This window comes from Phascolarctos cinereus, unplaced genomic scaffold, assembly GCF_003287225.1.
Source record: "Phascolarctos cinereus isolate Bilbo 61053 unplaced genomic scaffold, phaCin_HiC Scaffold_9;HRSCAF=440, whole genome shotgun sequence".
Taxonomy (NCBI): Eukaryota; Metazoa; Chordata; class Mammalia; order Diprotodontia; family Phascolarctidae; genus Phascolarctos; species Phascolarctos cinereus.
Genome location: NW_027556402.1, coordinates 262,259,057 through 262,274,753, shown reverse-complemented (window position 1 = coordinate 262,274,753; position 15,697 = coordinate 262,259,057). Strand labels below are relative to the sequence as shown.

General features: G+C 50.5%; 1 protein-coding gene across 1 annotated transcript; it reads right to left on the bottom strand.

The window, feature by feature from the left end:
* Positions 1–2,911: 2,911 nt before the first annotated feature.
* On the bottom strand, positions 2,912–8,405 carry LOC110197113 (uncharacterized). Its single transcript, XM_020970717.2, has 5 exons — positions 7,883–8,405; positions 5,302–5,408; positions 4,772–4,862; positions 3,926–4,129; positions 2,912–3,719 (listed from the first exon to the last, which is right to left on the bottom strand). Exons 1-5 carry the CDS (start codon positions 7,991–7,993, stop codon positions 3,474–3,476), a joined length of 759 nt encoding a protein of 252 aa, XP_020826376.1. The 5' UTR covers positions 7,994–8,405; the 3' UTR covers positions 2,912–3,473.
* Positions 8,406–15,697: the final 7,292 nt, after the last annotated feature.

The window sequence follows — 15,697 nt, the reverse complement described above, 5'->3', positions numbered from 1 at the left end:
CATACTTTGTAAAAAGCTAATTAGGGAACAGATTTGCTGTTCCTTTTTTGTTCTTTATAAATCCTTTAATTTTTTATTATTTTATATTATATTTTTATACTTATTTATAAATTCTATATATAAATCTTTTTGTCCTTTATAAATTGAAATGTTCATGTTTATTATTGATAAAAAAAAGATATTTTCTTTTTTAGGACTGAGGGTTTTAGTCGACGGTCTGACAGCCAGTCAATGAGCATTTATTAGATACCTTCTATATGCCAGGCACTGGGTTTTTGTTTGTTTGTTTCTTATGAGGCAATTGGGATTAAGTGACTTGCCCAGAGTCACACAGCTAGGAGATATTATGTGTCTGATCCAAATTTGAACTCAGGTCCTCCTGACTCCAGGGCCAGTGCTCTGTCTACTGTGCCACCTAGCTGCCCCCAGGTACTGTATTAAGCACAGATACAGGGCATATACTTGGATAACAGAATCCTGTCTATTTCTCCCTCCAGCGATCTTCGCCCAAATGCTTCTCTCTGGCCCCTTGATTCCTTTTATAGGAGGAAAAGATGGATGGGTCAAAGCCCGACTACTACCACACAGTCTCGGACCCTGGTGATAATAGACCAGGACCCTGAGCCCAAGAGCCCCAGGAAGAGCAGTGTCATCCCGCCCCCCCCATCACCAGCCCTGCTTCCAGCCCAACCCCTTCAGCTATCATCAAGAGAATCAACCCTTGAAGGGAAGGGGCTTGCCTTCACCACCGTCAACAATGACCACTGACCAACTGCCACGAAGGGGCAAAGTAAGGCTGTAGGGAAGAGCAGAGAAAACATCCCTCCTTCCCCCACACTGCTGTGGTGGGAGCCAGGAGGGGCCTTGGCAGTCATCTCTTCCAGCTCACCAGCACCACCATCCCAAGGCCCCAAGGCCCATCAAAAGCAGAACCATGATTTGAACCCAGGTCTCTGGACCACAGTTCAAGGCTCTTTCCACTAAGCCCCAGTGACATGTTCACTCTCCTCCTGCCAGGCTTCACCTCCAGAGGAGACTATCCACTGTCAGAGGTAGGAGGGAAGTAACTGGTGGGCTGGGGATGGGTGGACTCTCCTTCATGGGCTCGCTCTCTGCTTGTCCCTTGGTAGGAGGCCCACCCGACTGGGTTTGCATGCTGGTGGTTTTGGTTTTCATTGGTCTGGTTGGCTGGGTTTGGAGATCCTGAAAGGAAGAGAAATAGTGAATGACCTTTGGCTGAGAGGCTGGGGTCTGCGTGCTGCTGTCCCTTCTTTTCTTGATTTTGGGGTTGTGAATGGGAGCTAGCAGAAAGGTGGTTGTGAGAATCCATCTGCTGAGCCCCAGGGTGTACACCGTGCTTGGTGGCATGAAGTAGGGAAGGAGTGTGGGATTTGTAATCAAAAGAGATAGTGGGTGGAATGAACCCCGAGGTGCTATTTGGGCGGCCAGCAAAGATCAATAATGCTTCAAGGAACTTCAGTTACTTCAGATGTAAAACGAGGCACTACTTCAGATGTAAAATCAGGCACGATGTAGTGGAGCGAGTTAGGGTGCTGAACCCCTCCCCCCCGGGAGAAACTGAGCCCTGAGTGGGAATCCAGACACAGCCAGCCCTCAAAATCACACCTACCCAACCTGTCAAAGCAGGTGCATAGCCACAGGGTGAGCTGACCTTCTTGTCACGGCAGGAGCCCTTGGACAGAGAGTCTTGCTATTTCTGGGAGGTCTGAGGCCATAGTACTTTTCCACAGCGTCAAATCCCCCCTGCCCCACCATGCAATGGCCAGTCTGATGGCTAGTCAGGGCCTCTTTCAGCCACCATCTCCATTCTTTCAGTCATTCCACACCTCCAATCTGTCGGCCAATCTTCATTGCTCCAACTGGTTTCCCTTCTCTCCTCAGAGTCTCTCCTCACCCTAGTTCAGAGCCTCATCACCTCCCACTGTCCTCCCTGCTCTTTCCCCAAAGCCCTGTGGAGGATGCTGCTTTCTATTTATTTATTTTTTGAGGCAATTGGGGTTAAGTGACTTGCCCAGGGCCACACAGTAAGCATCTGAAGATGGATTCAAGCTCAGATTGTCCTGATCCCAGGGCGGGTGCTTAATTCTCTTTGCCACCTACCTGCCCCTTGCTTCTGTCAAGATATTAGGAGACACCCTGATTTCCAGAGCTAAGGCCCAGCCAGCAAGCTGTGCCCTGAGTGTGGCAGAACCACAATCCCTTGTGCTGGCCTTCCGGAAATGATGGTCCCTGAGCTTGGGCAGGCCCAGACATGAAGCCCTGCACAAATGGACTTTGTCACTAGACAGCCTTGCCTCACTGACACTGCTGTGTCTCACTACTGTAGCTATGCTACACTTGGACTCTGCCTAGCCTCAGGTATATAAATTGAGGTTTAGTCACACCACAGCAGGTCCCTCCCATGAGGGGTGAGGCCCCCGGCACATGTGTCCCGGCCTCCAAGCTGTTTCCCTCTCTTTGAACTTACACTTCTGTTTGATTCCTGAGTTTCCTGTCTCTAGACTGCTCTGTTCCACTCCAGCCACCCACGGGTTAGAGGCCAGCTCGGCCAATGGACACTTTCTGCTTTTAAATTGTAATTTAAAGGCAATTCTTCTACTTCCTTTGATGCTATCAGCTAAGTTCAGAGGACTGAGGGAGCTCTCCACTTGCCTCTTGACAGAAATGGCAGGGCCTCAGGATGCAAAATGAAGTATTCATTTTTGGGGACCCACATAAGGCAGAAGTTTGTATTACTTAAATGTTTTCTGAATATGAAATATGAATGTTTAATAAAAATAGATAAAATAATTAACAATTTGAAAGCGTTATTGAATTTTTAAAATTAGCTACTATGGCGCAGAAAAGCAGGAACTATACACGACTCACAAAATTTAAGTGTCTTAAAATAATTTGATTTTTTTTGAAGGGATGAGGCTTACAGATAAATCAAAAAGCTATAAAAATTATTTTTGTACTAAATTTTGTCACAGCAAAATTTCCATCCCCAAATAGTAAATATTAGCTTTTAATAGAATAACATCCTGTGTCTTTGTAGGGAGGTGGTGGGCTAGGGGTTCAGAGTCAGAGATGCAGTCTCAGGTAGGACAGCTGCATTTCTACCTTTGTATCCTGGGAGGTGGGCACAGTGACTGTCCCGTGACAGGCAGGCATCAAAGAGATGTATGTTGACTGTTGTCTGACCATCCTGGCTCCTCGGAGGAGGAAGTGGAAGCTAGGTCACAGAGGCCTTGCAAGTAAGTGTTGCGGTGGGGGGGGTAGAAGAAGGGCAGCTGGTCTACTCTTTTTAGGGATCCCAAGAATAAAGAATACACCGAACAGACACTGGAGGTTCTAGTGATTTTGCCCATCACAGCAGGGTTTGTACACAGCCCTCACTCTGTGCACGTCTGCCTGTCCCTGGCAGAGATGGGGCCGGCCCTGGCCAGGTGCTCAGGCTCGGGGCCCACCAGCTACTTGGAAGACGACGAGTGTTTGCTGCCGGTGGTGCCGGTGGCCGGCCACGTTGGCCCCACAGTCCTGCTCGTCCTGCTCTCCTCTACCTCCAGAGCTCTGGAGAAGGGCCCAGGCCCTGGCCCCGCTCCTTCATCTGCCAGGAGGCAGGCTCTGCACCGGACGCTGGTTTTCTGATACGCCCATCCATGCTGCCTCGTCACACACAAGTCGTGGGCCCATGCCTGGCATCGGTCACACTGCAGCTGGGGGGCACAAACACACGTCGGCTGAGGCTGGCAGCAGTGGGCACGGCCGGCCGGCAGCCACTGAGTCAGCTGAGCTCCCGGGAGGTTCTCTTTAGGACCCCTCCCCCTGGGGGCCAGACCAGTGCCAGCGTCTGCTGTGCCTCCGGTTGTCGGTGGGCCTGGAGATGGCTCCAGAGCTTGTGTCAGTGACAGCATCAACTCACCACAGCAAACACATCCCTGCTGCCCTCGTCAGGAAGCGAACACACGTCCTCGTGTCTTCGGGCTTTCCCCGGGGTGTCCCTCTCACCATCTGGGCAGCTCTTCAGGGCCTCCGGGCCACAGAAGGAGGGGGGCCGGTTTTCATCAGGGGCTGAGGAGGCCTCTTGTAACTCGACCTCCAGGCTACTCAAGTCCTCCTCCTCTTCCTAGAGACGGAGAAGGGAAGAAAGCTGGGGATCGTACAGATTCCTCTGCAAACAGCTTGCACTCAGACCCCAGGCCTGCTGCGCCTCTGCACCTGCATCTGTCCTCCTGACGACGGTGTGGCGAGGCCACGGCAACCCAGCTGGTCACCCTCACTCCACACCTCCTATCCCCACTGCTGTTCAACAGTTTTCCAGTCACATCCGACTCTCCGTGGCCCCATTTGGGGTTTTCTGGGCAGAGATACTGGAGTGGTTTGCCGTTTTCCTTTCCAGTTCATTTTACAGATGAAGAAAGTGAGGCAAACAGGGTGAAGTGACTTACCCAAGGTCATACAGCTAGGAAGTGTCTGGGAAGATGACGAATGTGTTAGTAAGGGATCCAGGGCAGATGCAATGGGGCCCAGAACAGAGCCAGAGTGGCCTAGGATCACTGGTGAAGGGACCCTATCCCCAAGCACCTCCTTCACAAGCTGTGAGCCCCTCCTCCCTCCCTACCTCCCATGCTCATCACTTGCTGACCAGATGAGCTGTCCTCAGCCCACAGAATGTTCCCATCTACAGGGCCTAAAGGGGCCAGCCAAAACTTCCACGAAGGAGGGCAGGTGGGATTGGGGAGGAGGACTCGCCAGTCAAGGCCCTTACGTAGTCCGAGGGTCCGCTCTGGAGGAAGAAAACCTCATGGAGGTGTTGATCCCAGTCGGCTGGATTTGCTGCCAGCACCAGGGAGAGAAGCCTGAAAAGAAAGGGGGTGGTTTGGGATGGATGGATGGATGGACAGACAGACAGATGGCTGGCTGGCTGGAGAGACCGATGGACAGACTGATAGATGGATGGATGGATGGACGGTCGGACGGACGGATGGATGGATAGGTGGATACACAGATGTGATAGACGGATGGATGGATGGATGGACAGACAGACAGTAAAACACGAAGCAGGCAGGATCTTGGCTACAGCCACATCTTCTTCATACAGGATCTCATTAGTCCAAGCCCTCACAGGAAACATGGGAACCCAGGTGATTTCCTTAAGATGTGCATGCTTAGGCAACTGGCCACCCCTCCCAGGACCCACGAGGATCCATGGAGGAGGCGATGGGAGATGATGCCCGGGACCTAAACGCAGGCCACTGTGTCCTCCCATGCCCTCCCCAACCCCCAGCCCCAGCTCACCTCCTCACAAAGGCCTTGGAGTCTTCTAGGAACCCGTCTGTTTGAGGACTGTATTCAACAACCAGGTTACGTTTTATTTTCAAAGCCATTTTCAAAATTTTATTTAGCTGAAAAGATTAGACCAAACAAATAAATTAATCAGAAGTGAGAAGCAGTAGGCATTACGGACCCACTGGATTTGAAACATGAACTTCAGCCACTGAGGGGCATAGGCCACGCTGGCAGGACCTGAGGGTGGGGGCTCCCCCAGTGAGAAGGTCAGAGACCCTAATCTTGGATCCCCTGGGTGATGGGGAACCCATTACCTCACACACAAGGCAGCCCACTGCATTGTTAGGATATCTGCCAGCGTGAGCTATCTATTCCCTGTGTCAGCAGTGTTAACACATCTACCTCTTCTGTTAGTGCCCAGGGAGTTCTGGGACTCCACCAGGGCCAGGAGCCACTCTAGGGCCTTTGTTCCTTTGTTGTTAACTCTAAAAGGAAAGAAGTGCAAGCTCTCAAAAGCCATATTACAACCAAACCACAAATCTGGCCTCAGATGCTAGACACTTACTAGCTGTGTGACCCTGGGCAAGTCACTTAACCCCAACTGCCTCACCAAAAAGCAAAAACAAAAACAAACAAACAAAAACTGGAAAATGGAAATTGTTGGAGGAGCTGTAAAGAACACTAGTACATGGTTGGTGGAGTTGCATGTATGATGCAGCCATTCTGGAAAGCAATTTGGAACTAACTATGCCCTCGGTCAGGTCACTCAGCTGGGCATCCTGCTGATGCAGTGATGCCATCCACACTCAGCCTGCACTTCGAAAGACAGCAAAGAAAAAGGAAGGGGCCCTGCGTGTACAGAGAACTGAAAGTGTCTCTGTTCATGGTGGTCAAGAGGTGGAGCTGGAGGGGAGGCCCACCCATTGGGGAGTGGCTGAGCACAGGATGCCATCAGGGCGGTGTTTACAATTTCAGAGAAACCTGGGAAGACTGGAAGAGGCCAGAATCAAAAAGGCATCAGAAGAACAATAACTCACAGGCATTTCAATAATGAAAATGCAAATGAGGCAGCTGACCTCAGGCTAAATGCAATGCACATACAGCCCTCCGGACAGAGGAAGACAAAGCCTTCCAGGTTCTCAGCAGACAGGTGGGGGCTCCCAGCCACCAGATGCCACAGTAGAAGGCGGTTTTTCTGTCTCCAAGAGGAAGATTAATGGGGCAGATGGAGGGCCGGAGAAGAGGGTGTTCTATATAATGTTCTATAATCATACAATTATTCACGTAGAAACAAGCGGCCTCACACTTAAAACTCAAAAACAAAACCACTGAGGTTCCCTGGATTTTGCTTTGTTGAGTTACTGGACCCGGATTCAAGTCAGAGCTCTACTACTACCTAGAGGGCCTCAGTCTTAGGATTTTAGATGAAAGCGGAAGTGCCTAGAAACAACCTCCCTCGTTTAACAGATGGGGAACGTGAGGCCCTGGGTTGTGCAAAACCCAAGGCAGGATTTGAACCGGGCTCTTCTCTCGCTCCACTGTGTTCTCTGCCTCAGTTTCTTTCTCTGTAAAATGATGGAGTTAGGTGATAGGGAGGAGCTCTGGTCTCTTTCTGACTCTGGAACCTAGGACATCGTCACTGACCTCAGAATCTAACAGGTTCTGACCCAAATTCTGGCTTTTGAGCCTTTGCTCGCATCCTTCCCTTTACCCGGCATGCCACCCCAATTCTCCTTGGCTTATCTGAAGCCTGCCCACCCATTCTGTGAGGCCTGTCCTGACCACCCAAGAGGGGTCTGCCTGACAATGACTGGGTCTCCCTGCGACCCCCCTCCTCAAGCACACACGAGGCTGACTGACCACAGCACTGCCCTGCTCATGGAGCTTTACTGAACCCTTCACCATCAATCTTTCCCTGCAGCGAGGGGGTGCCACAGCATGCACAGAGCGCTGGGTCTGGAGTCCCGAAGATCAGAGTTCTAATCCAGCCCCAGGCACTGGCAGAAGAACCACCAACAAGTCAGTTTGTCTGTTCCCTCATCTGAAAAATGGGGACAAGAGCACCTCTCTCCTAGGATTGTTGCAAGGACCACAAGGAGACACTGTCTGTAAAGTGCCTGGGGCTGTGCCCTGCACCCCGCAGGTGCTACATAATTGTCAGTTTGCACATTTCTCACGTATTCTTCCTTGCTCATGATTTCTCCTGCCTGCATGGCCAGAATCCTCTCCCTCCCTTCCCCATCCCCTCCAAGGGGCTGACCTGATTCCCCTGTTGTTTCTGCTCCCCATCCCGGCAGCTACCTTTGGGGGCTCTGCTGTGTGCATTCACCGCCAGGCATGCCAGCTGCCCCCAGGAGAGTGTCCAAGTACTTGAGGGCGGGGAGGATTGTCCCCACACCCCCAGCACAGTACCCTGTAATAGACATTGCATGGACAGCACTGAGTCCAGGGCCTCATCTCCCCACTTCTCCAGTCCCCTTCTCTGGGCAGGTACTCCTTTTACTTGTCCCTGACGCCCTGACCCAAGCCGGGCCCTGACGTGGGCTGTCATCTCATAGGCCGTCTAGATGACTAGAGAGTGCCCTCCTACCTGGAGGATGTAGCCGTGCTGCTGAGCACTGAAGATCCCTTCGGGTAAGCCAAACTTCCTCACCAGCTCACAGATCTGCCTGCTGGTGTCCTCAGGGGCGCAGGCTCGCATCGGTGCAGCGTGCACTGATTTTGTAAAGTAGTCAGTAGACACAAAGGCAAAGCGGGCTCCCCTGGCGGTCTCCTCCAGGGGCCCAAACAGCTGCAGGCTGACGAAGCTAAAGAGCCCTTTGTCCTATGGAGGGAGAGAATGGGGAGCGGGAGGGAAAGCAGAGATGAGGCTTTGGCATGCAGGTCCCCATGAGGACCAAGTCAATGCTGGGAAGTCACCCTGGGCAGGCACAGGGACGGATGCCCAGTGGAAGCCGCGTGGGGAAGAGAGGTAGGAAGCCTGGGTACTGGGTATGTACAAGTGGGGAACAAACACGGAAGTCTACGCAAACGAGGAGGAAGGGGCCGGGCCAGCGGCCAACTCTGGACCCTCACTCATCTGAACTGGTCAAAAGGAGATGGGGATACACTGCACGCAGCCGGGAAACTGGAAGGAAGGAGAAAAGGAGGGGCAGACAAGGGGAGGGACTGACCCTGCACAAAACCCACTCTTAACTAAAGATGCACCAAAGTATCCCAGCTTGGCTGGATGTGAGGACCCAAAGGACTCATGATGCAACAAGCAAAGCCCTCTGCACCACAACGACAGCCCAGAGGTGCGGCCGAGACTCCTGGGCATCTGTCGGACTCTACGAGTCGTCATGGGGGGTTTGTTTCACTTCTGTCTCATTTGGGGGAGAGGGAGGAAGTGGGAGAGAGAAGGTGATAGAAAAAAGAAATCATTCCCCGGCCTCCTCCCCGGGGCGGCAGCTACAGCTCCTGAACGTCCAACAGTACCTGGGGTGCTGAGAAATGCAGAGCGGCCCTGCTTTTTGGCTGGACGTCTCTGGCCCATCCGGCTTCCTTCAAAGAGTGCAAAGCAGTGATAACTCCAGTTCAGCCAGGAGAGGGATGGACGGCCACCTGCCTCCAGCCCAGCCCTGGCTTTGCCCTCTCCCAAGCCCATGCTCCCAACTCCCAGGTAGGGCAAGAAAGCTCCCGACATGCCTGACCCCAGACCCCAGGGCAGGGAACCCCATCTTCAGTCCCCACTGGGAGGATTTTGGGAAGTCTTGGGCTTCCTCACTCTCACCCTGCCAACCTGCCAAGAGGGCACTTACCAGGGCAGCCTGGGCTGCCATCCTGATGCTTCTGTCTTGGCACCTCTTACATTTCTTGATCTGTGGGTTAAGAGAGCACAGCAGAGCTTCTGAGTCGGGCTAGGAGAAGAAAGGGGGCTGGCGGTCTCCAGCTCGTGACCTCCCTACCCTTCCGACCTTTCACATACTGATTAGGGTGCAAGCTCAGGCCAGGCTCTGACCTCACAGGGCTCTCTGCATACAGCAGATTGGGTTGGCTAAGTCTCCCTAACCAGCTTTATTCCTGAGGAAAAAGTGAGCTGGATGAAATCACCAAAGGGAAGAGGCATGCTCCAAAGGTGAGCCTTCTTGGGCGCCCATGAGCTTAAGGCCCTCCTAGCTCTAGCCCCCCAGTCACCCAAGCCCCCTTGGGCCACCTTTCATCTCTGGACCTTAAGTTTTCTCTCTGGTTCTCTAATCTAAGCTCCGATGACCATTCAGGATTAAATTAGCCAGTCTTCCATTTGGGTCACCCAAGACACAAGCTAGGACTCAGGAGCAGAAGTCAGAAAGGTGTGATTTTTAGCCAGGCTGATTAAAATCAAGGGTCTTGTTTGGAGCTGACGTGCACCTTGGAGGCCCCCTCATTTTCTAGGAAATTGTGGCTGAGACACATGACATATGACCTGGCCAGGGTCACCCAGCCAGGGGGATTCTGAAGTGGTACTCCATATGCAGAGCTCTACCTACTGTACCACCCAGCCTCCCTGCACACAACTTGAAGGCCGTTGTCTCGTTAACTGCTCCTACCCATTTTTGGGCATCGACAGACACCCCCGGCCAGTAGTATTTCTTGCTGAGGTTGGCGCAGGTGTTTCTCAAGCCATAGTGCCTGTCTTCAACAACGTGGGCCTCCCAAAAGGCCTTGTTCTTCTCCTCATCAGTGAAGAGAAATTTCTGATTTCGATTTTTGCCCTGGCGGTAAAGGACGCCCTCTTGGGAAAGAAAAAGAAAGAGGGGTTTGATTGTCACATGGCACCATTCTGTCCTTCCTTCCCCCCTCCCCCCAGGCTCTTCCTACTTACTCTGGGCTCTCCTAACTAGGAAATATGGTGCCCACTGGACTCCTAGCTCGCCACAATTTTCTGTCCCCTCCCCGCCCCATTTTCAGGCTCTGTCCTTGGTCCCCTTGTCTTCTCTGCCTTCTTTGGGCATCACTCATCAACTCCCATGGGGTCAAGCATCATCGCTATTCAGCTAAAACACTAAGTACCCTGTTCCTAGAGTTGTGCTGGGCAAGAGGAAGTCTCTGCCCTCAAGGGGCTCCTACCTGACCCAGGAGGAACCAGAGGAAAATGGAACCAGGACAATACAAAAGGTTTTTGTTTCCTTGGGGAAGGGTGGGGAAAGAAGGGCAAGCAGAAGGAAAACTTGGGGGTGCAGGAGAGAAACTGGCTCATAGTTGGGGGAACTAGTAAATGCCTCCTGCAAAAGATGGCACCTTGAACCAAGTCTTGAAGGACACCAGGCATTCCACAGGGTGGTAGTAAGGGATGCATTCTAGGTACAAAGCTCAGTCAAAGGTACAGCGCCCTAAGTGGGGTGTCCTCTGTGAGGAATGAGGCTCAGAGGCTGTGGATTGTTTGAGGGGACGAATGCTTAACGAATGCTAGGGAGGGTTTCAACGCCAAACAGAAACTGGTATTTTACCCTAGAAATAATATGAAGCTGATGGAGCTTACTGAGTAAGGTCAGACTCACACTTTAGGAAAATCACTGTGGCTCCTGGGGGAAGGGGCCTGCATATAGACAGCTGGTGATCAACTATGTAGAGATGACAATTAAACCCAGGAGGTTTGTCTTTCTTGCATTTTCAATGGGAGGTGGGATGGTGAGAAAACAGATATTTGCTAGAAAATTAAAAATCAAATGGGGTCATTTAAAAGAATAACTGAATGAAATAAAAAGAAAACATCACGCAAGGCAAGGAGGTAAGGAGGATACAACACAGGGAGAAGAGGGCCCAGGCAGAGCTCTGAGGGACATGAAAGAATGGCCAGGGAAACCCAAGGGGTGAGGAAAGGGGCGTCCACAGAGGCCGAGGCAGAAGATCGGCAGAGAAGGTAAGGCTGACAAGAGCTGAGGTTTGGCTGCCAGGAGCTGGCTAGGGGCTTTAGAGAGGGCAGCTTTGGTTAGCTAGGCAATTATTAATAAATGCTTCCTAACTCTGGGGGGAGGGGGGAGGGGTGGTGCAATGAGAAGAGGAGGGGGAGGGGTCCAAAAGGCAGCTCTCTCTGAAGTTTGGCGGGCACAGGGGGGGAAGAGGTGGACAGAAGAGTGAGATGTGGGGTCTGGGCGGAGATTGAGGTCGGGGCAGTCCTGGCTGTGGGTAGGCAACAGGAATTAGGGAGAGCATGGTGATGAGAAAGAGAGAAGGCATAGGCGTGTGAGCAAGGTGGGGAGGTGTTAGAAATGAGGTCCATGGCCTCGTATAGGGGGTGGGCTTGGCAAGAAGGGCCACCTCCTCGCTGGAGACCAGACTAAATCACAAGCAGGAACTTAGAGGTGTTTGGTAAATTGAATTCAGTGCACAGTAGGACTGGTTCAGTTCTGGGGCCCACCCCATAGCCAAGCTTCAGTAACCTTGTCTGCAAAATGTCTGGCTATTCAGTAAGGAGACACTGACCTGTCAGGAAATAGCTAGTAGACTTCTGAAGGGACTGTCTTCTCGGTGTTTGCAGGGAAGATCCTGCCTCCAGAAGGACGTCCCCACCGACCCCCTGGGAATCCAGACACTGTGCGGCTGGGACCTGGGCAGGTCTTTCAGCATCCCGGCTCACCTGCTCAACAGCCTTCCCAGTTCCGGCCATGGCTAGGCACTCAGCCCTCTCTGGGTGGGACAGACAGAATAGGCTCCCTCGAGTTTGGCCCTGCCCACTCCCCCCCCCCCCAGCCCCAGGCCGGCACTCCTTCCCCTCCCTCCTCCCACTCTCTGATCTTTTTGCTTTCACTGAACAAAGACCCTAATACAAGATTCCCCAAAATACCGGAACCAAGCCCATCCCACCATGAACGGGGATGGCCACACAATATCTGGTCCCTGCCACAGCCCCAGGATGAGGCCAGATGTGAGTAACCCCATTTAACAGAGAGAAGAAACTGAGGCTCAGCCAGGAAGGCACGTGCCTGTGGTCCCAACAACTACTAAGTGTTTCGGGTTCCAGGTCCATCTTCCTAAGCATTGACTGACAAGGGCATAATTCCTGGAAAGGGCATTCATTCATTCATTCTTCTTTCTTGTCTATCTAGTATCTATCTGTCTGTCTATGTATTTAGTAAATTATTTGTAGATACTCAGAACTTTGTTCTGCGCCTGGCAATGAATCAGCAGACATTAAGCGCCTACTGTGTGTCAGGTACAGTGCGAGGATGGGATACAAAGAAAGGCAAAACCAAAGCCCCCCACCCTCCAGGAGCAAGGAAGCTACTAGGTGAGATCTCCAGGTCAGATGGAGGTGGGTGCCCCCTGGAAAGGCACTAGCTGTGGGGGAGGGGCCAAGGAAGGGCCTCCAGAAGGTGGCTTTGGAACTGAGACTTCAAGGATGCCAGAAAAATATGAAGATTTGATCGGGGGGGGGGAGGGAAGCTTTGCAGAGGTCGGGGAACAGTCAGGAAAGACACAGACTGGAGATGGGGCTGGAGTCTTGAAGGGCTTTCATCACCTAAGGAGTCATTTGGCTTTTGGTCCTGGAAGCCCTAGCGAGCCACTGGAGATTATGGAATAGAGAGGTGACCTGGGTGGGCTTTGGGAAGATCACTTTAGTGGCTGGAGAATGGATTGGAGAGGGGAGAGACTGAGGCAGATAGGACCCCTCCCCCCAAGGAGGCTGTTGACTTAGTCCAGGCCTGAAGGGATGAGGGTGTACACCAGGGAGGTGAAGTGCTGAGAGAAGGGGAAATTCCAGCGATGTGCTAGGGCAGAAACCACCAGATTTGGCCACCGATTGGAAGAAAAAGGGAATCTCTGAGGTTAAAAGCATGGGTCAGCTGGGAGGAGGGTGGTGCCTTCAATAGACAGGTGCTGAATAGATGCTCGTGGAGCTGAAAAAATGACCCCATTCTGGTCCTGCCTCTTACACACTCACTCAGAGGCTTAACCTCCCCATGGCTCTCAGCCACCGTTAGAAGCTGCAGAGCATGAGCTGATGGGCACTGGTTCAAGTTGCCCCAGGGTCCCTCCCTACTGCCAGTGAAATCCCAGGCCCTGCCTCTGTTCCCTAACTAGAATGCTCCAAATTTCACAGCAAAAAGGAGAGTTCCCTTTTAAAGATTTTAAACTGAGAGCCAAAAAGCTAGTTTTGCCCAAACCTGGTTGTAGATTGTTGGCATTTTAAAATTTGTTTACATCAAGTTTATGTTGTGTATATTCTGTGAACAAGAGTATATCTATGCAATTTGTTTGCTTTAGAAATACATGTATGCTTTGCTTTTTTAAGCTATTGTATCTGAATGCAGTATTACAAAAACATCATAAAAATGAGGCATTGTTTTCAAATGAAACAAAAAACCAGGCAGGCCCAGCACAGGGCTGGGCACAAGGGAGACTACCTTCGTTCTTCTTGTGTTCTATTTCTAGCACAGAGCTGCGGCATCAGCTTTGACCACTCCCCATTGGCCGGGCAAACTTGAGGTGATCCAGCTGGCTTCTATTGGAGAGGAGGCCTGAGGAGGGGCAGGAGTCTCCAAAGCCAGTCACCTTCACCTTCCCATTTCTCCAGGGAACAAAACTACTCTCTCACTGGAACCTCATTTATTACTAGAGACAGGGGTGGGGGAAAGGTATAGGTGTTATTTTATTATTAAAATGAAGCTCAAAAATGGGGAAATCTTCCATCAAAACAGAGATGTGGAGAAGGCAGTCTGGGTATTTGGGGCTCCAGAATAAGGCACACACCAAAAACAAGTAAGGGACCAGAAACTGTCTGTCCTCGAAGACATCGGCTGGGGAGAGTGCCATGCTTGGCTCCTAGCTTGTGAGGGTTTCCCCTGAGGATGGGCCAATGCTGAGAGGCACATTAGGGTACCCAGGAATGCATCAGTGAGGAGACCGTTCTGGCATCCCTGGCCAGACTCCAGAGCCTCAGACAACAGGGATGTCAGAGATGGCCTCCTGGCCCCACCCAGAGGTGTCCGGGGATGACCTGGGGCTGTGTCCAAAGGAACCTTCTGTTATGTACCAATTAGTGTTAACGACAGTGTGTGAAGTTATGTCTAAATATTGCCATGTGAACAAGACCTTGGCTCGAAGGCTCAGGAACAGACACCAAGCATTTTCCATTCCTTTCTCTCATCTTTCTCACAGTGGCAAATAATCGGATGTATTGCATGCCTCTTCTCCAGTAACATCCTGTACAAAGCGTACCTCAGGTTGTGACGTTTCCAACCTGAAACAGGGCATAATGTGGAACTGCTCTGCCCTGTGACACATGACTTCTAATTAGAGGCAAATTATGTCATGAGACCCAAGTCACAATTTCATCTGTTAAAGTTGTCATAACAGGCTCAAAAGGGTGGGAATACATGCCATTTTTGTTTCTGAAATCCCATACTAGGAGATAATCCATAATTATACATTTGTAAGAATATACTTTTTATTTTTTAAAATTTTCATAACTATAAACTTTTAGTTGTTGGAAAGAATGTAGTAGATCACTTTTTTCTGCATAATTTAGAAAGAGAAATGGTATAATTTTTACTAACTGCTCAGATAGTGGGAAGAAAATATTGAACATTTTGGAAGTGAGACCTAAGAAATGAAAGTCAGTTAGGAATTGGAACGGGACAAACCAAATGCCTCACAAGTCAGGGTTATGTTTTTCAGTTTTGTAAAGGTCTAATCCACTCGGATTTTTTGTTTTTGACAGATCTGATTTATTAACTTTGTCGTGCAGATTTATTTAATTGGTAGGCTAATTATGAAGGTGGTATGGACATGCACTAAATTGTATTAAACTGAACTAGGATCATTCACCTGAATGGAGAAATGTCACAGATCCTTATACTAGTTTTAGCATCTCCACATTGTAGGTTGTGACAATCCATTGTTGCTTGCCTAAGTACCAGGGAATCCAAATGATTTCTTTTTATCACCAAGATTGCTAAAAAAAAAAAGGTGTATAATTGTAAATGAAAATATTTATTTTTGGAAAAGCTATGCCGTTCATCTGAATCTTTTAACAAACTTTTGTAGGGTTTTTTCCCCTCACACTATCGTTGATCTACCATAATTTTATTGTTGGGCAGTTCAAAAAGGAGATAACACTGTATACAGGGTAAAAATGTTTCCTATCTACATCTACATCTATATATGTGTGTGTGTGTGTGTGCTTTTTGTGATCCTCATTTTTAAAACTTTGCTATTTACACAGCTTTATGTAGTTTAGGACAATAATGTATTTATAGAAAAGCCAGTCGAAGGGGAAAGGCTCATACCAGAATCTGAAAACCGAAAAACATACCAAAGTGACCTTCCCCCCTCCAAGGAGGCGGACTGGCCACTTCTGGTCTTCCTAATGGAAAGTTCTAGCGGAGGCTATTCCCCAAAGGGAACGAGGAGGGGCTTCCCCTCTCCAATCCAGGGGCTATCC

What these genes read in the sequence shown, in the direction of transcription:
- LOC110197113 (XM_020970717.2), bottom strand. Translation starts at nt 7,993, where the DNA reads ATGCGAGCCTGCGCCCCTGAGGACACCAGCAGGCAGATCTGTGAGCTG. An exon ending in TCCAAGGCCTTTGTGAGGAG is followed by an intron (nt 4,863 to 5,301) that starts GTGAGCTGGGGC and finishes CTTTCTTTTCAG; the next exon opens with GCTTCTCTCCCTGGTGCTGG. An exon ending in GCAGGGATGTGTTTGCTGTG is followed by an intron (nt 3,720 to 3,925) that starts GTGAGTTGATGC and finishes TGTGCCCCCCAG; the next exon opens with CTGCAGTGTGACCGATGCCA.